Source organism: Tyto alba, unplaced genomic scaffold (genome assembly GCF_018691265.1).
Source record: "Tyto alba isolate M040663 unplaced genomic scaffold, T.alba_DEE_v4.0 Super-Scaffold_33, whole genome shotgun sequence".
In the NCBI taxonomy this organism is placed as follows: domain Eukaryota; kingdom Metazoa; phylum Chordata; class Aves; order Strigiformes; family Tytonidae; genus Tyto; species Tyto alba.
This window is the reverse complement of record NW_024881308.1, coordinates 17681846-17706278: the sequence shown is the minus strand read 5'-3', so window position 1 is coordinate 17706278 and position 24433 is coordinate 17681846. Positions and strand designations below refer to the sequence as shown.

Here is a 24433-nt window from a genome sequence, read left to right as displayed (position 1 = left end):
CCCCTCTGCCTGAAGCAGAGCCCTCCTGCGCGCCCGGCCAGGGGTTCACCAGCTGCGGTCCCCGAGGGGGCTCCCCCCACTTGGCAGGGGAAGACCCGCAGCATTTCCAGGGGATTTGGTGCCTCCCTGGTGCCTCATTCTGTTTCCCCTCCCTGGGCATCCAGGGCCACCCCTGGGGTGAGCTCATGCATGGGGTGCAGGACTGGGGTGGCCATCAGCACCGGCACAGCCCTGCGCCACGGGGCAGCACAGGGAGGGACACGCAGGGACAGGGACACGCGTGGACGGGCACGTGCGGGCGGCAGCCGTGGGAGGGAGCGGCACCGCTGGCTGCTCACTGAACGGGACAGCGGCTGCTGGGACCGGGCTCAGACCCGCTGGGCTCCCACATCCCCAGGGCCAAGCTCATGGCAGGGGGCTCTGCGCAGCCCCAGGGTGATGAGCGGGGCCAGGGGAGCTGGCCAGGGAGGGGAGAGGGGACCAGGAGCCCCCGGGGAGGCACGGACACGGGGCAGAGCTGTATGCTGGTTTTAATGTTCCTAAGAACTAGGAAACAGAAATCAAAAATAGACTTTGCTCTTCTTGATAAAAGTAATAAAATGGTTAGCGGTGTTAAATTAATCCTTACAAATCAAAACCCAAGGAGGTTAAATAAAGCCCGGAGGCTCCGCATAAAAACCACAACGACTACAAAACAGCTGCAAAGACATCTTTACACACCAAAGAAACTCCTCTTCTCCGCTCCCCCCTACACGGTACACAGCGCCGGCGAACACGGGACTCACACACGGGGGAAAGGAACACGGGTGCGATGGGAGCGGCCCCGCGAGGAGCGCGGGCGCCACGGACAGAACTATTTACACTATGGACACGGAGCCGTGCTGGGGCCAGTCTGGCCGCAGGAGCCCCCGGGCTCTGCCCGTCCTTCTCCTGCCGGCGCCGGGCTGCGGCCGGGGCCCCTCCAGCCGCGGCGCTCGGCGCCGAGCACTTGCGCTGCCTCAGCTGGGGTTCGTCTCCCGGCTGCTGCTTTTCTCTCGGCCCAGCTCCCGCTCTTCGTCTGCTGTGGAGGAGGAGGAGGACGAGGAACCGGGGGTCTGGCCCGAATCCTTGTAGGCTGCAACGAGCTCCTGCAGCCGCGCCGGTGGGGGCTCCCGCTTGGCAAAGCCCGCGCTGTTCTGCAAGGGAAGGCACCGGGCGCTGAGCATCTCCCAGTGGTCCAGGCAGACCTCCAAGCTGTGAGTCAGCCGTGGGTCGGGGAACACCCGTACCCCGAGGGACAGTGCCCCAAGGTGCCCAAAGCCTCCCCGGCACGGGCACAAGGCTCGGCCCTGCAGAGTCAGGAGTGGGGGAACCCAAAGACCTCCCGGCACAGACACTGGCAGAGGCTGTAGACGATGCAGAGGAGGAGGGTGGAGGGCACGAGGCTGACCAGGATGATGCCCAGGCTGTGGTGCTCGATGAGCAGGAGGTAGATGCCGAAGGGCAGGGAGCTGAAGTAGAGGAGGCAGAGGACGCCCAGGATGAAGCGGGGGACGGCTCGCCACCCCCAGGAGCGGCACTTCTGCCCGGGGCCGTGGCAGGGCAGCGCGCCCAGGCTGGCCGGCCGGTACAGCCGCACCACCTCCAGCCCGCCCAGGCCCTCCGGCGGGGCCACGTCCTCCGGCACCTCCAGGATGGTGACGACCAGGCAGTCGGGGCCGGGAGCGGGCTCCAGCACGCTGGGGCAGAGGAGAACTTCGGGGGACCGGGAGGGACCCCCCTGCTTCTTGGCCCGCTCACGGCCTATCAGCAGTGCCAGCGCCTCGCCGTCGTCCTGCAGCCGCTGCACGTCCCCGCCGGGCACCGGGCTGTGCCGGCGGCAGAAGGGGCAGCGGAGCTGGCGCGGCGACACGTCCCCCAGTGCCACCATCTTGCGCAGGCACTTGGCGCAGAGGCGGTGGCCGCAGCGGAGCAGCTTGGGTCTGCGGGCGCGGGCGTCATAGCGGCTGTAGCAGATCTTGCACTCCAGCTCGGGGGCCGCCGGTGCCATCGTCTGAGGCCCCCGCTCGCCGTCCGGCTGGGCCATGCTCCCGCCCGGCTGCCTGGGGGCTGGCAGGGGAGAGGGAAGCTGCCGGGGGGGCCCAGATGCACCCCACGGGCAGGGTCCTGCTCAGCCCCTGGGGCTGCGTGGCAGAGCGGGGCCGGGGGAAACGGGCACCGGCTGCAGCCCCCTCCCAGGGCCGGCACAGCCCGGCTCTAAGCACCAGCCGGTGCTGCCACCGCGGGGACTCGCCCCCGTCCCGGCCTCCGCGTCTGGTCAGGAGGGACACATCCTTCCCGGGGGATGGGACCGGCTGCAGCGTGGGGGGCAAGGTCCCGGGAGCAGCATGCGGGATCCCCAGGGAAGGGCCGGCTCTGGACACCGGGGTCTGCCGGCGGCGCAGACCCCCTGCCCTGCAGCCCCCCTGGCCCACGCCCCCCGGCCGTGGGGCGAGCAGGCTCCCAGCCCGCGGCCCCCCCCCGTACCTGCGATCCGCGCCGGGGGTCCTGGGAGGGACGCGGCCGTGGGTCAGTCCCCGGCCCCGCGGCCTTGGCGGCGGCAGACAGGGTGGCGTGTGCCCCATGGAGAGGCGTGGGGCGCGCTGCCCGCCACGCTGCAGAGGCAGCCTTGGCGCAGGGGCTGCCAGCATCCTCCGCGGCGTTGGCTTGGCAACGCGGAGCGGGAGGCGGATGCTCAGGCGGTGCCGGTGCCAGCGCTGCGCGGAGCCCCGGTGGGACAGGGACAGGCACCGCAGGGCGCAGCCAGGACGGCGGGGACCCCCGGGCCCCCACCACGCTGCAGCGGGTTGGTGCGGGGGGTCGGTGTGGCTCCCCCCAGCCCTGCTGACCCTTCGCTCCCAGGCAGCCCTGAGGATGCTCCTTCCCTGGCAGCGGCTCCTGGGGCCCTGCAGCGCCCGGCCCGGGGGAGAGGGTGGCTGCAGAGCGGGGTCCTGAGGGTCCCTACGGCACGGGCAGACCCTCTGCCCTCCCCTGGCCTGGGAACGGGCGGCTCCTGCTCAGCACCAGGGAGAGAAGCTGTTTCAGGTACGAAGAGCCCAGCGAGGAGGGGTCCCGCACACCCACCCCGGAGCCCAGCCCGTCGCCCGCAGCATGGGGGACCCCGGGGTGCCAAGAACTGCTCAGCACCGCCAGCATGTGCCCGGCCACATCGCCCCGCTCCTGCACCCCGGGAAGCCAGGGCCGGGGGGATTCGGGGGCCGCAGCGCTTGCCAGATCCAGGCTGGGCGCGGCCGAGCCCGTGGCACATCCCTCTCCACGGCTGGGGCTCCCCTCGCCGGGGTGTTTCCAGCAGCCCCCTCAGACCCCCCCCATTGCCCGGGGCGGAAGGCAGGTCAGCAGCGCAGATTCCTTCCCCCCGCCCCCCGGCACGGAGAGGGCAAACCTCCCTCCCTGCCGCTGCGCTGCCAGGCAGGAGAGCGGCAGCGCTTGTGGGGGCTGTGACGGGGACCCCGCGCAGCGACGGGCGACCCGGGAGCATGCCGGAGCCCCGGCAGTGCCGGGGGGTTTCCAGCCCCTCATCAGTGACAGGGTCACACCTTGGCACCCGCAGCCCCTCGGGCCGCAGGACTGGGGGGTTTGCTGGTTAACAAGAAAACTACGGGGTTTTTTTTCTCCACACCGGGCTCTACTCTGTTTGCTGAGCTCCGTGAACTGCCCAGGTGATTACTGCCCACACCTTGAGGAGCGCAGGGCTGGGCTGCAGTTCAGGCCCGCGCCAGAGCCGCCCCTTGGGCTGGAGCTGCCCGGAGCAGCCTTAGCGATGGGCCTTTTTGTTCAAATCTTCAAGGTTTGGCAGAGTCTAAAAGAGCAGAAATTCCAGGGACCCGGCGACATCCAGCTCCCAGTGTGACCGCTGACACTGCCCCCCCCCTCCTGCTCGTACCCGCCGGTTCCCAGCCGTCACTTTGTCCCTGCGCTCCGGAGCCAGAGCCCACCGCCCGCTGCCGCCGGGGCTCAGCTCCCGGCCGGGGTCCCGGTGGGCTCCTGCCCAGGACCCCCCGTCCCCTGGTCAAGGGACGCGGTGGCAGCGCCCGTTGCACCCGCAGTGCTCGACCTGACGCTCCCCTTCTCCTGCCTCTTGCTTTGCCCAGATAAACGAGATGTTCTAGAGAGGAAGCCCCGGCACAGGGCTCCTCAGCCCCTGCTGTCCCATTTCCACTGTGAGACCACAGCAATTAAATACTTAACAAGGTAATTGGCCACCACCTGAGGGAGCAAGGCAAAGGTCTGGACGAGGTTTGCCAACGCTCGTCGGCATTGGCATGTCTCTGGTCACCTGCGCTTCAGGAGCAGCTTGCCTTGGCTCAAAATCATTGATAAAAGGCAAAAAAGGCTTTACAAACTGCTGCCTTCACTGCCCGAGTTCCCGGCTGACCCGGGTGCCACGTCAGAGCATCCCAGGAGAGCTGCGCAGATCCCGGGCGCTGGCAGCGCGCGGGGCGGGGCTGCTCCTGCCCCCTGCAGCGGTGCTGCCGGCGCTGCCGGGCGCGGAGCTCCACGAGCACAACCCCGACACAAGAACCGCGGCGCTTCCTCAGCTCCCGCCTTCCGACCAACAGCCCTCGCGACGCGCTTGCTCCGTGCCAGGACACGCAGCTCCCCAAGGCCACGGGATTAGAGGCTCCCGGCAACGCTGACCCACGCCGGAGCCGTGCTCCTCTGGGACGGCAGAACCCAGGCGGGGAGCACCGGCTGCCACGGGGCTCTGGAGGTAAAGCCAGGAAATCCCCAAACCCCAGAAAAGCTGGGTCAGGGAACTACCGTGGCTTTCAACGCCCAGAGCCGCCCTCACCTCGCCAGGGCAGAGGGACAGCGCGTGGCCGATGACTCGAAGCCAACGGCCGGCGGCAGGGCGAGCTCGACGGCTGGCGGCCGAGGCAGCAGCAGGCCAGCTGGGGAGGGGCTGCGCACCCACCCCCGGGCTGCTCTGCCAGGACCCCCCCCCTTCCCCACCGCCACCCCCGGCCAGCGACAGGGACCCCAGCCAAGCTCTCGCCACCGCAGCGGTCGCTGCTCCGCGCCTGCGACACGGCTCAGCCCCCGATGGGGGGGAGAGGGGGCCACCGAGCCCCGGAGCAGAGACCCCCGCGAGGAGCCGCCGGCTGGTCCTGTCCCGAGGAGGCTGCGGGCCACCAGAGGTGCCTGCGCTTTTCAGATGGCCGTTACGGGGAAGAGAAAGCAAAACTCTTCCCCGTAGCGTAACGAACCCAGAGGGCAGTGGTCAGGCTGCTTCAGCACGTTCACGCTGGTTGTTAGGGAAAAAAATTCACCAGGATGGCACCGCAGCACGGAAGGGGTCAGATGCCGGACAGTTCTGAAAGGGAAACAGAAACAAACCAAAAAAACACCAACATTTTTCTACCTTTCAGCCAGACAGAGGCGAGGGCAGGGGGTGGCCACAGGCCCCCGGCTGACAGGGAAGGAACGGCACAGACACAGGGCAGAGCTGTATGCTGGTTTTAATGTTCCTAAGAACTAGGAAACAGAAATCAAAAATAGACTTTGCTCTTCTTGATAAAAGTAATAAAATGGTTAGCGGTGTTAAATTAATCCTTACAAAACAAAACCCAAGGAGGTTAAATAAAGCCCGGAGGCTCCGCATAAAAACCACAACGACTACAAAACAGCTGCAAAGACATCTTTACACACCAAAGAAACTCCTCTTCTCCGCTCCCCCCTACACGGTACACAGCGCCGGCGAACACGGGACTCACACACGGGGGAAAGGAACACGGGTGCGATGGGAGCGGCCCCGCGAGGAGCGCGGGCGCCACGGACAGAACTATTTACACTATGGACACGGAGCCGTGCTGGGGCCAGTCTGGCCGCAGGAGCCCCCGGGCTCTGCCCGTCCTTCTCCTGCCGGCGCCGGGCTGCGGCCGGGGCCCCTCCAGCCGCGGCGCTCGGCGCCGAGCACTCGCGCTTGCCCTCCGTCCCGCCATCCGTCCCGCCGTCCTTCCGCCCGTGCGTGCGTCCCAGCTCTGGCTGCCCCTTCCCTGGGCACTCCGGCGTCCGAGGGGCTGCCTGCTCCTCCTGCCGCGCCGCGCCGGGTCCCCTCGCCCTCCGGCGAGGGCCGCAGCCCAGCCGGCTCTCCCCGCCGGCGTGCAGTTCGCAGGGGGAAGCAGGTGCCGTGGGGCTGCTGCGCAAGAGTCCCCCGGGCCGGTGCTGCGCAGCCAGCAGTCCCCCCCTGCCCCGGCCAGCCTCCTCGGGGCCGCCGGCACCTCCCCTGCTGCCTCGCACCTCTGCGCCCTAGTTGGGGTTAGTCTCCCGGCTGCTGCTTTGCTCTCGGCCCAGCTCCCGCTCTTTGTCTGCTGTGGAGGAGGAGGAGGAGGAGGAGGAGGACGACGAGGAGGACGAGGAGCTGAGGGTCCGGCCTGAATGCTTGTAGGCTGCAACGAGCTCCTGCAGCCGCTCCGGTGTGGGCTCCCACTTGGCAAAGCCCGCGCTGTTCTGCAGGAAGAGGACGGCTGTGTTGTGCACGGCCTTGTAGTACATCTCCTCTCTGCAAGGGAAGGCAAGAGGCACTCAGCACCTCCCCCGGCCCACCAGGCACACGACTGCCACCCAGGTCCACTTCCTAGCACCCGCCCCTCCCCTTCCTGCACATCGTGGTTAGGACAAGTTCTCGTCTCCGTCCTCTCTCTCATTACTCTGAGGAAAAGGGCAGGCAGAGTGCAGCGTCAGGCACGTCTGAGAAAAGGTAGAGCCTCGCAAACTCTCGGAGGAGCAGCACCGATGCTGCATAGCGCTCTGCCAGCACGCGCACCAGGACGTCGCTGTCCCTGCAGAAGGAGACTCATCGTGGTAAGGCATCAGTCTTAACCAGGTGCAGAGAACCCCAGTGTTAAACAAGTTGTTGCCTGAACTTGTTGCTTCAAGCGCAGACCAACGGGCGGCTCGCCGCGCTGGGGGCCGGGATCCTACCTGCCCTTTGCTTCTGCTTCCCCCGAGCGACAGAGCGCGCTGCGGCACTGGCAGCCCGGGAAACGCCGCCCAGCTGCTCACCAGATCAGAGGGGCGCAGCCCATCCCCGCAGCGCCACAGGCACGACCCGTTCGGGCTGGGCTCGGGGCCAGGGGACACACCACTCCCAAGGTTTTGGTCAGTGAAATACTTCAGTAGTCATTAACCCAGCGCGAACTCCACAGCGCTCTGTATGCCTGTCTTAAAAATCCAGGGTGATTATGCACTGTGTTCTTCCTCGCCTGCTCCCTACTCCTCATTGATCTCAACCTGAGACAGGATATTTCTGGCATACGGCTTCAGAAACGTGATCCCAGAAGGACCCGAGAAAAAGACCTACTTTTTGCAGACGTGCTGAGACCCGCTGCGGTATTCGTGATCAAAGGCTGGCAGGATGAGCTGGTGCCGCTTGAACTTGCTCTGCTCCATGCGGGTCAGGGCTGGTGTAGGAGGGTCCCGCCACTCGGGGATGAAGACAATAAAGGAGAGAGGCTCACTGGAGTTCTCCAGCAGTTTCTAGTTCAACAAAAAAATGAACCACCTCAGTGCTGGCTGCGCAGTGACGTGTCTAATGAGTCCTACGGAAGGGAAACGCCTCTGGTCCTGGAGCAGCGCTGCAGCAGTCACCGTCCTTTCCCTTCTTTATTGCAGCCCTGCCACGAGGGTGTGGGAGCTGGGGGGAGAAGAGGACCGACTGCACAGCTCCACTCAGAACAACTCGAGAGGTGAGCAGACATACCTCAAAGTGAGAGACCATGGCATCCATCAGCTCCTCGCAGAACGGAGGATTTGCCTCGAAAGAGCCACTTATAGGGAAGAAATCCAGGCACGGGCTGGAGGAAAAAGGCGAAGATCCCTATTAGAGAGGCTATAATTCTAATTTCCACACTTTAAAAATCATCCCTTTCTTCAGAAGAAGCAGTCATGCTCTCAGAAAGCCTGAATGCCCAGCAGTACAGGGCCTGCTGCTCCTGTCGGCAGGACTGGTCGCTGGGGACACGCTCCATCTGTGGTCCCTGAAGGCGACTGCCGATTCAAACTGACTGCTCGAGGGCCCTTCGGAACAAGGGCAAGCGGTGGCAGACCCCTAAACTGCACGACCCAGGGACCAGAGCCCTCTAACTAGACTAACAGTGCACTGCTGACGGCTTCAGGGCCAGGCAGGCCTGGAGCACTCATCCTCCCGAGCAGACATCGCACAACCAGGCGCCGCCCCCAACGCCCAGACCCGTCAGCCCGCTCCGAGTCATCACACGTGCACGCACCCACACGGAAACACGGCAAGGGCACCGGAACGTAGGACTCACCCCCTGGATCCAAAATACCCGTCTGTATCCAAGAAGGCCGAACAGTATTGTTTAAAATAGCAATTCAGGGGCGAGGCAAAGCATTCAAAACTCACTCCAAAGAGCTTGTGGAGGGCTTCGAAGACGTGCACGGGAAGTGCCCCCTGCAGACCAGTTCCCTCGTACAGACCCACACCGAACATCATCTGAGGAGAGCAAACCCCGGTGAGCCATGCCTGCACTCGCTGCTCCTGCTGCTCCCTTCACTGACCACGGACCCAGGGCCACACGTCCATGCACCCACTCCTCTAGGTATGCAGAGCCCCCTCGTCCTTTCTCAAATTCGTGTAGGTCCCCTGCGTGTACCCAAGAATGCTCTTTAGATATTTCGTCCAACTCAGGCCCCACAAACCGTCCATCTCCACGTGTATCCCCCATGAACCTTCAGCTGGCCCTCAAGTGTCAAGAACTACTGAAGGTTTCCTTCATAAAAATTTATCTTTGCCCCCCGTTGTGGTCTCCTGTCAAGGTCACAATTGCTCCCCAGACCGCAGTCCTATCTCAAAACACCCGGAGCAGACCACGGACCCGGTTTTACCGCTGTTCTGCACCAGGCTCCCAGAGCTGTGGACCTCCCCCAGAGCAAGGAGCACCACATCCAGTTCCCCGCTACTGCTCAGGTTTTCAGATGCACAGCGGTGGCGAGACAGTACCTGGTATCGACGGAGAAGGCACCAAACCCTGGGCAGGAACTTTTCAAAGCCAGAGTCGTCAATGCAACTGTACCGATAGAGGAGCCACTGGAAGAGAAAGCCCAGCCGTTAAACACCAACAGAACCAACAAAGCTAAGCCAGCACACAAACAGACCGCGCCGCGGAGAGGGGCGGTGATGACACCAGGCGCAGGCGGGGCTCTTTCAGCACACCTGCTTTCACCGTGCCAGTGAGCCGCGAGCTCTCCACCAGCACGGGTGAACGTTCCACACCAGCAAGTGTCCCTCGGCAAGGGCCGCCTTGCTGCGCCCACGACCAGCCCTGCAGCTCCGCACGGACCCAAGGCATGCAGGCAGCACTGCCTAAGGATTCCCAGCAGAAGCCCGACCCCGACTGAGGTGGAAGTAGCTGTCCTCATTTCTGCTGCTACTGGGGCAGCGCCTGACAGCCTCCGCCGGGCCAGCCCTCCTCCCCTCCGCAGCCCCTCCTCTCGGAGGAGCAGGAGAAACGAAAGCTCCCGCCGAGGAGCCACGCAGCACTGGCACTCAGCCCTTACCAGCTTGCTGAAGTAGTTGCGGCTCACTTTCACCATCTCCCCCTTGTACCGCACGCATGCCACATTGTTTTCCATGTGCATTTCCACGCTGGGGAGCGGTGGGGAGGGGATGGCCAGTCTCACTGGGTAACAGTACACGAGCCTGTCCTGGACTTCAGGAGCCTCCATCTCAGCTATGGAGAATAAAGAGAAAGGCAGCCTGTTAGAATCCAGGGCTCTCCCACCTCAAAACAAGCAGCGACGAGAAGAGGGCTAAAGAGCAGCGTGGTCACCCCAAAAACATGGTGGTGGTCCTTCACAGACCTCGTGGGCAGCTACCTGGGCTCGGAGCCGACCCCCCAAACTAATTCCATCACCCACTGCCAGAGCATCGAGAGGGCCCATTTCACAGTACTTCTCCATCTCGTAACACAACCTGGAGACTGCACACGGCCATCCCAGCATTGTGAGGCATGTTCCAGACTTTCCTTGTTGCTACTGTTATTATTTCAGTTTGCCCCAAACTCATCCAAATCACAATAAATATTCCCAGGCTGTCAAGTGCTGAAGCCGAAGGAATCTTCCTGCCACCTTGTGGTTACCCACCATGGACAACAGCCCAGCCTCGGATTCAGCGGGAAAAAAAGGAGATCACAGGAAAGAGCAGTCAGAAGGAATCCTGGATTCAATTGGGTGGGAAGACAAGCAGCAAAAGGCAGACACAGGGATCTGAAGGGAGTCTGAGGAGAACTAGGACTCAGAGAGGAAAATGACTACAGAATGGTGGTGATGAAAGAAGCAGGGACCGTGGAAGAAGGAAAAGGTGACTAGAGGCAGAAGTCCAGACAAACTAGGAAGAACGAACAGAGAAAATATCAAGGAGCATGAATCCTCTGCCAGGAAAGGAAGAAGGAGGCACAGTGACACATGGGCAAGCAGAGCAGTGCAGAAGGTGCTCAGAACCCAAGGAATGTGGCAAAGGAGAATATATGGAGGGAACAGACCTCGGCATTAGGAAGGGGATTGTCAGCTGTCCCCAGGAATTCATGAAGAAGCAGAGCAAAAAAAACACGGTCCAGGGAAGTGAACTCAGTGTAGTCAGCTCCTAACAAGCTCCTTAATCCCGACAAATCATACATTTATGGTATCCGATATTACAGCCAGTAGCTGACGGAAGACACTTTGCCACTGCACGGGCACGGTGTGACCCTGTCAGCCAGGGCCTATGCTGGACTGGCTGTTTCTGACTATCAAACTCAACGCCGTGGGCTCAGAGCAGCCTTCCCACCAGACAACACTATTTGAACGGGGACAGGCCAGCGTGTGTTGCCTTTATGTTGCAGTGCCGTAGCCCTGTAGCCCTTCAGAGCTGACTGCGTACCAGATATATTGTTCTCTTTGAGTATGGCAAGATGCTTCTCCCGGATCCGCTTGACGTATTCAAGGGATATGTAGTAAATCTTACTGCAGATGCCTTCAACGGAGTCCTTTGCTGCAGCAGACACATGGGGCCCACACTGTTTGCGTAAGTGCTCCAGGCGGTCCTGCAGAACCAGAGAACCAGACAGCCCCTTACACGACCCACCACCGGACTCCCCAGAGTCTCTGTGCTGCTGCCACTCCCGTCTCGCAAAGCAAAGCAATCGCAGCCTTCTCCGAAGGACCTTTACAAGGCCCCAACACGCCTCCCGTCCTTGCCCAGGCTGCCCGTGCTCAGCTGCACGAGCAGAGGGACACTGACCATGTAGTCCTCCTTAGAGGCAGAATGGTCCCGTCGCAGCCAGCTGAAGGTGTCCTCCACGTTCCACTTCACCACCTTCCTGCTGTCTGGTGAAGCACTCCTGCACAAAACAGAGAAGCAAAATTTAATCCACAGCTGCATGACAATCTACTCTGTCCCACCACAATGGCTTGCTGTCAGCTGCTGACACTCCCTCAAGGCCCTACCCTGCCACTCCCCTCCAGCCTCCTCTGGAAAACCCTTCCAGACACTCGTATGACTAAGGACTGCCATTCTCTCTCCAAAACGCAGTGTAGCTGTCTGCTGTCCCCTCTGCAAGAGGAGAGGCAGATAAAGCATTTATCTATCATGGAAATCGTCCATTTTGATCTTGCCTCTCATTTGCAAATGCAGCCACTGCTAAGAGCTTGGGACTCGGAGAAAACTACCCTGTTAACAAGCTTCTTATTTTCCCCGCGAGGCTATCTGCCTCAATTCTGTCCTGCGGTAGAAGTTTTCAGAAAAACCATACATGGTATAATAAAATACCACTCTAAGCTTGCTGCTCTTTAGTAGCAGTGAGTGCCTAAGCACTCTTATTTTTTTCTCAGGGATAAACGACAGAAGGGATTCCATGTCCAGTGTTTCACAGATTCTCACTTGTCTCTGCATCAAAAAGATGCCTTCAGTACTCTTGTTTTAATTCTGTACGTCCCTAACCTTGCTTTTCCTCAATAAGATGATGACCAACACTGAATAAGGTAGGATGCAGCAGCCCTTCTGAAAAGTCCCTGTAACCTTTATCTCTTTTCTGAACCCAACAGCACTGTAAGAGGAACTCCCACCTGGATTCAATCAGCCGTTTCGCAGCCTCGGCATACTTGAAGAGCAGTCTCTTGGCTTCCTCCCGGAACTTGATTCTGGATAACCTGAGGTAAGTTTAAATTCACATGCATCAGTTCCACAGCTGCCAGGAAGGCATGAAGACCAGGTCCAGTTCCCAAGCTTTACATCACCAGCACCCTACCACTTCGTCGGCAAAAGTAAAACACAAAAGCACAGACCCGTGGCAGCTAAATCACTGGACCAGACCAATACAAAAACATCCCAGTAAGGTGCCCTGTCTTTGAACAGTACCTGATGGGAATGTCATTCATGATCTCTCTGAACATAGAAGGAGACACTACTGGCTCGCAGTCACTTGGTAAAAGAGGATCTGTCCCTTTATCAACCACCTTCCTCTCCAACATCCAGCGATTAAAGGACTCCCTTGGGGGATCAATCCCTGAAGAAGCACAGAAAAAGGGTCTAATCAACAAGATAAAGAGATGCCCAGAAGCTCTGATAAGGATCATCACACTGGAGTTCTGCCTAGGGAGTTCACAACAAACAATGTCACAGAGTATAACCACCACAGGAAGAGATCACAAGGACAAGACAGACATAAACCAGAAGGAAGAACATCACAGTACAGTGGGGCTGATAAGACAAGTAAGGGGAGTCCAACAGAAGCTTACCTTCTCGCTGCTGGCAGAGCTCACGATAATGTTGTCGCAGCTTGAGAATGAGCTGGGATCGAAGCAGCTCCACCTCAGGGTGTGGAGAAAGCACTTCAGATGGTGCTCTCTGCTTAATCACTGCATTTGTCTGGATATCCAGGTCCCAATATACTCTATGGCAGAAGCAAATGGCATCAGGATGGCCAGATCATTGCCTGATTATCAAATATTACTTCTAAAGATGCTTCTTTGGGCTGTTTCACCAGCCAGGAAATCAAGACTCCTTGCAAAGACACAGGGGGGGTGTTATGTTTCCCAGGCTCTTCTTCAAGTATGTCTGGAAAACCAGGTGTCTCTAATCTACCACTGAGAAAACAACAGAAGAGAAATGGAGACAACTCACTCAGTTGGTCGGAGAAGAGCTGCTTGCTGTTTATCTTCAGGTGAAACACACCATGCCTTCAAAACAGAGGTTCCTGGAATACTGGGAGAGCTGGGGACTGGTTGAGCAGCTTGGTTCCCTGGGACGTCCGCCTGTGCATGTAAAAGATGAATTACTGCCCCACAGAGACATGTAAAGGGGAAGAAACCCAGTATACCTAACAATCCTGCACCAGTACACCACTCGGGATACCCCTGTGAATTGCTAGAGCACATTTTGCCTGCTGTTGGCATGAATTAACACAGACATGCAAGCTACCACGTTTCTCAGTCATGACCTGCTACCTCCCAACTCCCATACTCACCTCAAGCTGGAAGAGAGAAATGACAACTTGGCAGGACTTGAGTCTGGATCCACTTTTGTACTTTCTGAGTGTCAGCTGACACAGCTTAAGTTATACTAGTGTGGCCTGACCTTGCACAGTTGAAAAAAAAAAAATAGGTCCAAGCTCCAGACCCCCTAGGTTTCAGTTAGAACAACATCCTTAAGCCCATTTGTTTCACAGCACCAGACCCACCTTAGGCTTTTTCACACTGTTGCCGCTTGGTGGAACCTCCTCAGAGAACCTCCTCTTCCTTTGCTTGCTCTCCACAGAGGTATCTATCATCCCACCTTCCAGTGGCATCGGAGCCGCATTCAATCCCAGAGGGTCTGACTGTGGGTGTCCAAACAACAACAGCAGACCAGGTGAGTTCATCTGCTGCCACCACAGAGTCCCAAATGAATGGCAATAAACCTTCTTCACTTCCCATTTCACTGTCCCAGGCTCCCACATGGATGGAAATAAAGACACCAACACTCACACCTGCAGAAAGCTAAAAAATTCTCTTCTAGACCTGTGTCTGTATGCCTTCTTTTAAGGCTCAGATGAGAAAAATGCAACCCAGCTCTCCCAGGTTGAGTGTCCTTTGAGCAGTGCACTACACCTGGAACAGCACTACCCGAGCGTGCACCTGAAGGAGGAGTATTTCACCAGAACCAAGCCAGACGATGGACTTAGCCACCAGTTCTGAAGGTAGGGAAGACCCTCCCACACGTGCAATCTGAAGTCCACAAGACCACAGCATCTGCCCCTGCAGAATATCCCAGTATCGCCACAGCCCCTCCAGACGAGTGCGTACTTACAATGACATCGTGCTGTCCCAGAACAGGCATTTCCCACAGAGACTGGTTAGTGAAGCGATTAAAGTAGTAAGGGCGATTCTCCCGCTTGCTCCAGCACTTCTCCCAGCCAGCCTGCACCAGCTCATCTGGGAAGACAGAGAGTCAGGAGCAGTCCTGAACAACAGCCCTGCCCTTCAGGGCCCCATTACTGCCACAGCACACTCTGAAATGGGCATCGTTCCTGGCCTCCCTCTGCCTTCCCTCCCCTGCTCCCAGGGCCCCGCAGAACTGGGAGCTGGGCCTTCCCAGAGGCAGAGTCAGTACCTGGCAGGTCCTGTACCAGTCGCATAGGTTTGGGGGAGCTGGGCTGGTTCTGGTTGGAGGTGCCAGGTGAGTGACTCATGAGAGACGCTTCCTCCGCAGGGCTTCCGTGATTCTCATTGGCCATTTCTCAGCAACTGCACTAGAAAAAAACAGACATAAAATCTGGGCTACGGCAGGAAAGATCCCAGATCCACTTGGCCCACGCAGCTGTAGCACTACAAGTTAATTCTGACAATAAACCAGGGTTTGAACCAGTACACACAAAACAGCACCTAAGCCCTGAAAAATACCTGTTATCCTAGATACAGTTAGCTACGAGGAATGCTGAGCCTTAAACGGTGTCAATCAGGGAGTCCTTAAGGCCAAGCACTCAAAATACTAACTTTTCAGCTAGATCTCTCCTAAGAGTGCAGCGTCTGGTCCCACACACCAGGACCCAGAGCATCAAAAATAAAATACACTCCTCTGTGAACACATACCACCTTCTGCCATGCTAATACTACTAGCCACATCTGACCTCTTATCCTCAGAGACAGTTTAAATCAACATTTACACACATGTAACTGCACATAATTTAAACAAAGGCTTTTATTTGAAAATTTCTGCTATATAAAGTAGTCCTAATGCTTCAGTGGTTCAGCGAACCACAGGCTGGGAGTTGGAACTCCTGAATTATTTTCCTTAAAACGTCCCAGGGCCAGACTGGCTGCAAGGCCTCAGCCAGGATGTTTAGTCTTTGGTACTTTTTCATCTGCATAACAACAGTTATGCAAAAGAAAGTCTGTTGAAACAATAAAGCTTCTCTTAATCATATTTTAATGTTGCCAGCTGGAGAGAAACAGCCAGGCTTTTCCTCTCTGAGTCACCACTCTTCCCCCGAGGAAGTTTCTGAAACAGCACTGCAGATTGCTCCTCTCTGGCAGCCCTAAATACAGCGGCAGTGAACTGGGGAGAAACAAGGCATTTTAAATAATTGCCATCTACCTCAGTGACTTTACTCTGTTCAGGCCTTTGGAGACACCCTATTCAACACCAAAGTTAGGGCCACAGTAGCCCCAGCAGTATATCATCTCTTAAGTAAAAACTCTGGTTTGGTTTGCAGGCAAGTTATTTGGATTTACGCACCTTTACTCCCTTTCCTGTTCATAAAAACTCTGCTGGCTATTTCAGAAGAGCAGAACGGTAGGAGCCAACAATGACCAAGAATTAGTAGGCACTAGCTAAGTTGTCTACAGTACTGGTTGTGGAATCAGTGTGATGCAGGCCAGGGCTGGGGAACTTGACTCTTTCAGCATCTTGGAAGACGTTTCCATCCCTCCAGCCAGGGTAAGCAGGGACAGGTGTGGGACACTGCAGAAACCTGGAGTTTCGGTGTCGGCTCAGAACTAGGCAGGTAACAGTAACCAAGCCCACAGGCAAAAGTGTCTGCTACAGAGCATGCCAATGCAATCACGGAGGTTTAAAGGCCTCAGCAGGTGAGCGTTGTGCAATATTTGTTTATTCACACTTCCTCCTGAACTCCAGCCCCGCCGTGCCCTCTATACACTCGTGCCACTTCAGCTAGCTGCCAGAAAGGCGGCAAGGTCAGCCCAGCCACCGGCAGCAGCTCAGGCCCGAGTCGCGGCCATCGGTGCAGGGAGGCACACCGGAGCCCAGGGCTGCAGGGCAGGAGCCTCATCAAGCAGCACTGCGGGCAGGAACGTTGGAAGGATGTGTTCAGCCCCTCCTCCTGAAACTAAAACCCTCTTTGCACAGGCGGCTGCTGATGTGTCCTGCAAGTTACACAGACAACACATTATAACGAACTGCTACGTACTGACGGGACCAAACCTCCCAGAGCGAGCCGAGGGTGCATCCCAAGAAGTTACAGATAGTGCTGGGTATCAATGTCTTTCCAGGCTGGACAGCACACACCAGCTGCAGCGACTTGCCCGTGTTTTTCACCACTGATCACTCAAAACAGCTGTTAAAAAGGGTTTGCTGGTTTTGCCTTCTCCCATTTATGAATCGACTAGAGTGGTGGGAGCAGACAAGAAGTTTTATCACTCGATCAATGTCGATGAGCGTTAAATCCAAGTACCCTTAAGGTCTGGGAAAAGGAAAAAAGCAAACTAACAGGAATCCTGACAGAAGTAACTCTACTTTTATGTAACTAGTATTGGGAGTTAGACAGTGAAAGGGATCCAGAGTAAGCATTTTATGGTGATTACGGTATTGTTTTTATACGCCGTGGCAATGCATACAGTACTTCACAGACACAGTAGAACGCTGTCCCTGCCCAGAGAGCTTACAACCTAGGAGCAGCAGCACAACCAGAGAGACCACAGCAAGGTGGAAGAAGACACAAAGCAAAGGAGTACAACAAACAGGATCGTTATTTGTTTCCATTTCACCAAGGTAGGATTTTATACAAGACAACAGCAAACGCAGACAAAGGAGAGCCGTGACAGCCCCCCGGGGCACAGGAAGGTTCTCCCTCATCCCAGAAGCACAGCTGCTTCAGGAGGCTGGGAGCCAGGCCAGCACCTCCTTCCCCCGGTACGTCTCCCTTCCCTGCGGGCCAGCCCTGGCGCCCGGCTAGGCGGGACAGGGGCTGAGCGGAGCACCGAGCTCCCGCGCGGCGAGCGCGCCGGGGACGGAGGGGAAGCGTGCTGCCGGGCAGTGCGGGGAGAGCTGCCGGCAGCTGTCCCGGAGGCGGCGGTGGGACGGAGCTCCTCTGCGCGGCGGGCCGGGACCGGCGGGCGGCCACAGGCACCGGGGCCCGGCGTGTGCGGAGCGGAGGCGGCGACGGCGGCAGCTCTGCAGGCGGGACGGGAGGAGTCCGGGGGCACGGCCTAAGCAGGCCCGGGCAGGCGAGTACTTACGGTGGCGGGCTGCCTGGCGGGACGCGTGGCCGTCGCTCCGTGCTCGCCGCTGGCGCGCCGGGGCCGCATCCTCATAGCGGGGCGTCCCGCGCCTGCCCCGCGGGGGCCGCTGCGGAGACAGGAGGCCGTTACGGCGCCGCGGGGGAGGAGCCGCCGGGACGCGCGCAGGCGCGGCGGCGGGAGCGGCGGCCCGGTCAGCCGGGGCGGGCGGCCGCGCTCTAAGATGGCGGCCGCGGGCCCGCGCCGCCTTCCCGCCCGCCGCCGCCCGCCCCCTCCTGCTCCTCCTGCTGCCGCCCCGGGGGCCGGCCCCGGACGCGCGGGAGCGCCGCTTACCTGGGCGTGAGGTCGGGGGCTGCAGGCACCGGACACCGCTCCGTCTCCCGCCGCCGCCCCACCTCCGCCTCGCCCGCCCCACCGCCACCGCCATCTTGCGCCGGGACCGCGGGCCGCCGGCGCGCAGGCGCGGGGCCGCCCCGCCCCCGGCACTGCGCAGGCGTCGCCGCCCGGCCGACGCCTGACGCACGCGCAGTGCCCTCCCCGCCCTTCCCGCGGGGAGGGCGCCTGCGCGGAGCGCGGCCCGCGCTCGGGCGGGCGGGCGTGGCGCATGCGCGGAGGGCGGGCGGCGCCTCCCCCTGCCCGGGCGCCATTTTGGGCGGCGCTGCGGGCCGGGCCGGGCGGGCGGTGCCGGGGCTGGGCCGCCCGGTGGCCGCTATTTCGGGCCGCGCAGCCTGTCATTGCGGCCCGCGGGCGGTTCCCGGCGGAAGGCAGGGCGAGGCCGCCGCCGAAGGGTCTTTGAAGCGCAGCGGCGCCGGGGCGGAGCGGGCGGCCGGGCCCCAGGGCGGGGGCAGCGCCTTGATGTGCCCGCAGCGGGGCTTCTGCCGCCCGGCGGGGCCCGGCGGCCGCTCCCTGCCCGAGCGCGGTCGGTGTCCGTGTGCCTGCTGACGGGAGCCCCCCCGGGAAAATCTCCCTGCGCGCCCGCTCGCTTAGTTGTTAATTTGGCCCTCAGGGTCAGCCTTCAGAAAGGCCGCGGTGGGTGCGCGTGGTGGGACGATGGCACCGAGCGGGCAGCCGTGCTCCTCAGCTGGCCCTCGGGATCGCTCCCGTGCCCTGGGGCTGCCGGCTGCTGCGGCAGGACCCGTGGCCCAGCTGCCCTCCGGTCGGGGGGTGTGCCCGGCTGCCCCCCTCGGCGTGGCGGGAGCTCCCACCGGCACGGCACCGGGGCCCAGCTCGCTGGTTCCCCTGCGCCCACCGGTTGTGTCCTCCCGGAGCCCTGGGGTGCGCAGCCCAGGCCCCCCTGGGACAGCGTGGTACTCGGGAGCAGCTCGCGCCCAGTGCAGGGCACGCTAGAGGAGGACGTGGGGTGAGGAAAGGTGACGTGGCGGTTACCGGCTCCTTCCTCCTGGGCTGGGACAGGTTTGGAAGGGCTGCAGGAGCCTCTGCCATCCCTTCCCTGTGGCTGCTCCCCTCCTGCCGAGGGCCTGTGGGCCCAGCTCCCTGGGCAGACAACGGCTGGCGCTGGCTCGTGGCTGTCACCCCTAGCCACGGGGCCCTGCCCTTTGCCTCTGGAGCGTTCCTGCTGCCCGGCTTTCTGAAGGGCTTTTCCATCCTCCTGGGCAGCAGCCTGACCTGCTTGCTCTCTCAGAAGTCCTGCCCTCTGCTCTGGGAGCACCGGGGTCAGTTTAATGAGTTAATGCTTGCCAAGCAGTTCTGGAGGGATAAGTGCTGTGTAAGCACTAAGTCTCCCCGCATTCCGTGCACGAGCCCCGCGCAGCCTGGCTCTGCTGCCCTCCAGCACAGATAATTGCCTGGAGACCAACCCCTCATTGTGTGGCCTGGGGGAGAGGGGACTCGGTGGGGGGACACGGTGTGAACCTCGGGGGGCTCGAGCGGCCAAAGGGGATGGTGAGAGCAGGGGCAGCCCCTCGGCTGTGCCCCTGCAGCTCGCTCAGGCAGGGCTGGGGGGCCGCCCCGGCCCGAGGAGCTGCCCGTCCTCTGCATGACGGGCGCTCGCAGGAGCGGGTGCTGCCGGGGCTGCTTTGGCAGCACCCCTCACCGTGCCGTGAGGGATAGCCTGCTCTCCAGGCTGCCGGCAGCGGGCTCGGCGAGCCCAGGCGGAGGCGCGTCCTGCGGCCCCCGAACTGCCTGGTTGGGGCTGGGGGCCTGGGCAGCGGCTGTCAGAGCAGCGCTGGGGATCTGGCAGCCTCGGCAGCTTCTCTGCCCGGGGTTCACGTCGCCGCTTCTGTCGGCACCCCCGGCGCGGGGCCTGCGTGAGCTGGAGCTGGGGGAGCTGGACACCGGCGGAGGATTTGTAGGGCAGGTTGTGGGGGGCTGCCCCGAGGTGGCCAACCCACCGGGTCCCGCTGGCACGCGTGCCCCTCGCGGGGCTGCCGGGGCTGCGGTGCGTGCGGGACACGCGGGGAGCCGTGGCCGTGGCGGGGGAGGAGGGCTGCGCGCTTGGCCCGGCGCCGGGGCGGCTCAGCAACCCGCTGCCTTTCTGCCTGTGCTGGCAGGCTGCCGGGCTCGGCGTGCGGGGGACCTGCATCCTCCCCATCCCGCTGTCTCCTCCCAGCTGTGGGCTCGCAAGGAGTGGCGTTTGGTGGGATATATAAAGGCAGGGGAACCTCAGCCGGCTCAAAAGAAACTCCTGGAGCTACTGGTGTTCTCCCTCCCTCCCTTCACGTGATTCAGCTTCCCCACGCCAGGGGAGCCGAGGACAAGCCTCCCTGTAAGTACCCAAACCGAGCTGGCGTTGTGTAGGCGAACCCCGGGTCTGAGCACGGCCTCGGGGAAGGATGGCAGCCCTGGGCAGGAGCGTCCCCCGCCCTTGCCCTTGCAGAGAACTGGGGGGAAAACGCTGTGGGGGGAGCCCCGGGCCATCCCCCCAGTCTTGCAGGCAGCTCTGCCTGTTGCTGCTGGATGGGGGGGCTCCAGCCCCCCATCCCAGCCCGGTGTGGGGGGAGGCAGCGCATCTCCGTGGGGCGGGGAGGGCTGTGGGGCGGCCCCACAGGAGCGGGCTCCCTCCTCCACGGGGTGCTGGGGCTCCCCGCTGCAGCAGCTCACGCCTTGCCGTGTGGTTTTGGGGGCTGGGTGTGTTCAGGGCAGGGCGGGACGTGGCCGGGGCTGGCGGGAGGGAGTGTTCCCTGTGGACGGGGGACCCTGCAGGCCCCGCAGAGTGCGTGAGGGGGGCTTGTGTGCAGCACCCTCGGGTGGGGGCTGTGCCACTCGGGGGCTGCTGGCCCACAGGGGGTTCAGGTGATGGGGACCTGGGCAGCATCAGAGGGTTTTGGGGTGTGGGGAGCAGTGGAGCTGTGGGGTTCCTCGGGGCCATCCCCTGCCCCGGGGCTGTGAGCAGGTTGGGCAGCAGCCGCCTCCCTCCCTGGGTGTCCCTGGTGGGCCAGCCTGTGCTGACCCCACTCTCTGCCTCCAGGTGCGACATGGCTGCCGGCAGCTGCCTCCTCCTCCTCCTCCTCCTCCTCCTGCCCTGCCTGGTCACGACCTCGCACAGCCCACCTGGCTGCAAGATCCGGATTACCTCCAAGGGGCTGGACCTGGGTAAGGGGCCTGATGGGACCCTGCTCCCGGGGCCTGCCTGAGCGACGGGCTGGGACGCTGCTCCTGGGACCCCTGCCCGCAGGCGGAGGGGCTGGGGGGGAGCCGGGGTCGGGCTGGGGGGATGCTGCCGGGAGGGCGGCACAGCCCGGCTGGGGCCAGCCCAGGCTCGCTTTGCTTTGCAGTGAAGCAGGAGGGGCTGCGCTTCGTGGAGCAGGAGCTGCAGAACATCACGGTGTCAGACCTGCACGGGAAGGAGGGGCAGTTCCACTACAACATCAGCCAGTGAGTGCTGCCCGCTCCCCGTGCAGGCAGCTCCCTGCGTCCATCTGTCTGTCTGACCGTCTCTGTCCCCACCCCTGCAGGGTCAAGGTGATGGACCTGCAGCTGGCATTTTCTGACCTGCACTTCCAGCCTCAGCAGCACCTCGTCTTCAACATCAACAACGCCTCCATCAGCCTACGCTTCCGGAGACAGCTGCTCTACTGGTTTTTGTGAGCTGCCCCCCGCTCCTGCTCCCCTGGGTACCAGCCTACCCCCCTGGCTGGGCCACAGCCGCTGCTTGGCTGTGGGTGCAGGTAGGAGCTGTGTGCTCCTCTCACCTGCTTTACTCACTTCCAGCTATGACATCGGGTCCATCAACGCCTCTGCGGATGGCGTCCACATCCACACAGTGCTGCAGCTAGCCAAGGATGAGGCTGGGCGCCTGAAGATCTCTAACATCACCTGCAACGCCTCCATTGCCAGAATGCACGCAGGCTTCTCCGGCACACTCAGGTACACCCGGCCCCACCGCGGCAGCCCTGTCCCTCCACCGGGCCAGCTCTGCCTGTCCACGGCTCCCCCACCCTGCGGTCTGCACCCTTGGGACCTCGGGGATGGAGGGACAGGGCTGGAGCCGCAGAGCTGCCGTTGTGTCCTGCAGGAAGGTCTACGAGTTCCTGAGCACCTTCATCGTCACAGGGATGCGCTTCCTCCTCAGCCAGCAGGTACAGCAGCGGCGGGAGGCTCTGGGCCCCGGGGGGGCCTGGCCTTGCCCAGCCCTGCAGCAGCAGGAGGGTCTGGGTCCTCATCCGGACCTGGGGGCGACCCTGCCCTCAGCCCAGGCCCTTCCCTTTCAGATCTGCCCGTCCCTGGAGCACGCCAGCCTGGTGCTGCTGAACTCCGTGCTGGACACGGTGCCAGGTGAGCGTTGCCCGGGGGGCAGGGACCGGACCCAGCTCACAGTGGGGAGGGCAGAGCTGGGCCGCGGGCTGCCGGGCAGCCCCCCGGCTTGGTCAGGCCAGCACACCTTCCCCGGCAGTGAGGAACTATGTGGACGAGCACGTCGGCATTGACTACTCCCTGCTGCGGGATCCGGCTGTCTCCACGGACACCCTGGACCTAGACTTCAAGGTGAAGGCTGGATCCTGCCCTGCCAGCCCTCCCACCGTCCTGAGGGAGCGGCTGTGCCAGCCTGCGCCCTGGGCACCCGGGGCGGGCTGCGCTACGGCTGCAGAAACATCTCCTGCTCTTGGCCCAGGGCATGTTCTTCCCCCGTGCAAGAGAGCAGCAGGAGCTGGAGAACCATGCGGTGGAGCCGGTGATCAAGGAGACCGAGCGCATGGTCTACGTTGCCTTCTCAGAGTACTTCTTCGACTCGGCCATGCACGCGTACTTCCAGGAGGGTGTGCTGGCCATGGAGCTCCAGGGGGAGAAGGTAAGTGGTGCCCGGGGGCTCGCTGCGGGCAGGGGGCTGCTGCCAGGCGGGGGGGAGGGAGGGCAGAGCAGAAGGGGGGCCATGGAGGGAGCGGCTCTGCTGGGATCAACAGCAACGGCTCGCTTACCCTCCCGTGGTTTGTCTTCCCTGCAGGTGCCCAAGGACCTGGAGGTTCTGCTGAGGGCCACCTTCTTCGGGACCATCTTCATGCAGGTGAGAGCAGCAGCCGGGAGGGGTGGGGGCATCCCTGGGGCAGAGCCCCCCCCCGCCCAGCTCCGTGCCTCCCGCTCTCCTGCCCTCCCCAGAGCCCGGCCGTGGATGCGCCCCTGCGGCTGGTGCTGCAGGTGTCGGCTCCCCCGCGCTGCGTCATCAAACCCTCGGGCACCTCTGTCTCCGTCTCTGCCTTCCTCAATATCTCGCTGGTGCCCCCGGGCCGCCCCCCGGTCCAGCTCTCCAGCATGGCCATGGTGAGTGGGGGGCTGGCCGGGGCTGCACCCCTGGGGAGAGCGTTTCCCACCCCACGGGGGAAGGCTCTGGCGTCCCAGGGCTGAGGGGCGGCTGGGCCTGTGGAGCAAGAGGGCAGCAGGGCTGCAGTTCAGCCTTCCCTCTCCCTAGGAAACCAAGCTGAGCGCCAAGGTGTTTCTGCAAGGGAAGGCGCTGCGGGTGCAGCTGGACCTGCGACGGTACGGCCGGCGGGGGCTCCTGGGGGGCTGCGGGAAGGCCCCCCCCGTGCCCCGCTCACAGCCGTTCTCCCTCGCAGGTTTCGCATCTACTCCAAGCAGTCTGCGCTGGAGTCGCTGGCGGTGAGGGGACCCCTGCCAGCCCGGGGGGTCCAGCCCCCCCACTAGCCCCCAGCCATGGCTCGGGGAGGGGCGGTGCAGCACATAACCCCCCCACACACTCCTAGCCCACCCTGCCCAGGCAGGCAGGGCCTCCACTGCTGCGCTCACCCACGCTCCTCTCCCCCCCAGCTCTTCTCGCTGCAGGCCCCGCTGAAGACCCTGCTGCAGCTGACGGTCATGCCCATCATTAACGGTAGGAACGGCCGCCCCGTGCCCCCCACCCGCCCCCCCCTGTGCCCCCCGCGTGCCCCCCGCCCGCCTGCGGCAGGGCCTGGCGGGACTCGGCTTCACCACATCTCTCCCCCGTCCCGCAGAGCGGACCAAGAAGGGGGTGCAGATCCCCCTGCCAGAAGGCATGGACTTCACCAGGGAGGTGGTCACCAACCACGCGGTACGTGGGGGACACACACACACACACAGCCTGGGCCCCCCCAGCAGGCGCAGTCCCACCCAGCCTTGCACTAACAACTCTTCCCCTGCGCAGGGATTCCTCACGGTGGGAGCTGATCTCCACTTCTCCAAGGGGCTGCGGGAGGTGATCGAGAAATACCGCCCGGCTCCTGCCACCCCCAGCTCACAGCCTGCCGAGCCCAGCGGGGATCCCCCCCAGCTCTAGCTCTTCTCCCCACCTGCTCCTTCACCCTGGACCCAGGGCAGATCCCGGGCTGGACCCGTAGACTGTAGGTAGGAAGCAGCTTCTCCGGTACCACGGGCAGGTCCTGCCGGGCGCCCGTGCCCTGGCGGGTAGCAGCAAGGCGGAGACAGCCGCTCTGGGAAGCCCTGCTGCACCCCTTCTCCTTACACTAATAAACCACTTGACTCCGACCCGCGCGGCCTCGTTGCTTGGAGGACG

The 24433-nt window shown here is 62.0% G+C and overlaps 4 protein-coding genes across 5 annotated transcripts; 2 read left to right on the top strand and 2 right to left on the bottom strand.

The window, feature by feature from the left end:
- Positions 1-513: 513 nt before the first annotated feature.
- Positions 514-17939, bottom strand: PCIF1 (phosphorylated CTD interacting factor 1). 2 transcript variants are annotated; one of them, XM_042801245.1, is made up of 18 exons: positions 17824-17939; positions 17491-17599; positions 14627-14765; positions 14324-14448; positions 13716-13853; positions 13160-13290; positions 12775-12929; positions 12395-12542; positions 12103-12186; positions 11279-11378; positions 10919-11081; positions 9559-9731; positions 9002-9088; positions 8310-8494; positions 7742-7835; positions 7343-7518; positions 6359-6541; positions 514-1071 (listed from the first exon to the last, which is right to left on the bottom strand). In XM_042801245.1, exons 3-18 carry the CDS (start codon positions 14748-14750, stop codon positions 999-1001), a joined length of 2139 nt encoding a protein of 712 aa, XP_042657179.1. In that variant the 5' UTR covers positions 14751-14765; positions 17491-17599; positions 17824-17939; the 3' UTR covers positions 514-998. The 2 variants fall into 2 exon arrangements, with proteins under 2 accessions (XP_042657179.1, XP_042657180.1); XM_042801246.1 differs by lacking the exon at positions 514-1071 and having other exon boundaries at positions 5482-6541.
- On the bottom strand, positions 1078-2867 carry LOC116962532 (E3 ubiquitin-protein ligase RNF182-like). Its single transcript, XM_042801255.1, has 2 exons — positions 2506-2867; positions 1078-2088 (listed from the first exon to the last, which is right to left on the bottom strand). The coding sequence occupies exon 2, from the start codon at positions 2063-2065 to the stop codon at positions 1337-1339; it is 729 nt and encodes a 242-aa protein (XP_042657189.1). The 5' UTR covers positions 2066-2088; positions 2506-2867; the 3' UTR covers positions 1078-1336.
- LOC122154147 (collagen alpha-4(IV) chain-like) lies at positions 16680-20247 on the top strand. Its single transcript, XM_042800752.1, has 3 exons — positions 16680-16702; positions 18047-18850; positions 20001-20247. The coding sequence occupies exons 1-3, from the start codon at positions 16680-16682 to the stop codon at positions 20245-20247; spliced, it is 1074 nt and encodes a 357-aa protein (XP_042656686.1).
- Positions 20086-24405, top strand: LOC116962520 (phospholipid transfer protein). The gene is made up of 16 exons (XM_042801252.1): positions 20086-20215; positions 20918-21042; positions 21225-21324; positions 21405-21533; positions 21661-21816; positions 21965-22028; positions 22161-22224; positions 22343-22434; positions 22562-22738; positions 22892-22951; positions 23044-23205; positions 23354-23421; positions 23499-23541; positions 23710-23773; positions 23895-23971; positions 24065-24405. Exons 2-16 carry the CDS (start codon positions 20925-20927, stop codon positions 24194-24196), a joined length of 1506 nt encoding a protein of 501 aa, XP_042657186.1. The 5' UTR covers positions 20086-20215; positions 20918-20924; the 3' UTR covers positions 24197-24405.
- Positions 24406-24433: the final 28 nt, after the last annotated feature.

Bases quoted from the DNA above. Each gene is read 5' to 3' on its own strand.
- LOC122154147 (XM_042800752.1), top strand. From the start codon at position 16,680: ATGTCGATGAGCGTTAAATCCAA. The intron at 16,703-18,046 runs GTACCCTTAAGG...TCCCGCGGGGAG, and splicing joins TCGATGAGCGTTAAATCCAA to GGCGCCTGCGCGGAGCGCGG. The intron at 18,851-20,000 runs GTGAGGAAAGGT...CTGTGCTGGCAG, and splicing joins ACGCTAGAGGAGGACGTGGG to GCTGCCGGGCTCGGCGTGCG.
- LOC116962532 (XM_042801255.1), bottom strand. From the start codon at position 2,065: ATGGCCCAGCCGGACGGCGAGCGGGGGCCTCAGACGATGGCACCGGCG.
- LOC116962520 (XM_042801252.1), top strand. From the start codon at position 20,925: ATGGCTGCCGGCAGCTGCCTCCTCCTCCTCCTCCTCCTCCTCCTGCCC. The intron at 21,817-21,964 runs GTACACCCGGCC...TGTGTCCTGCAG, and splicing joins GGCTTCTCCGGCACACTCAG to GAAGGTCTACGAGTTCCTGA. The intron at 22,029-22,160 runs GTACAGCAGCGG...CTTCCCTTTCAG, and splicing joins GCTTCCTCCTCAGCCAGCAG to ATCTGCCCGTCCCTGGAGCA.
- PCIF1 (XM_042801245.1), bottom strand. From the start codon at position 14,750: ATGGCCAATGAGAATCACGGAAGCCCTGCGGAGGAAGCGTCTCTCATG. The intron at 14,449-14,626 runs GTACTGACTCTG...CTGTCTTCCCAG, and splicing joins ACTGGTACAGGACCTGCCAG to ATGAGCTGGTGCAGGCTGGC. The intron at 11,082-11,278 runs GTCAGTGTCCCT...CTGGTTCTGCAG, and splicing joins CCTCTAAGGAGGACTACATG to GACCGCCTGGAGCACTTACG.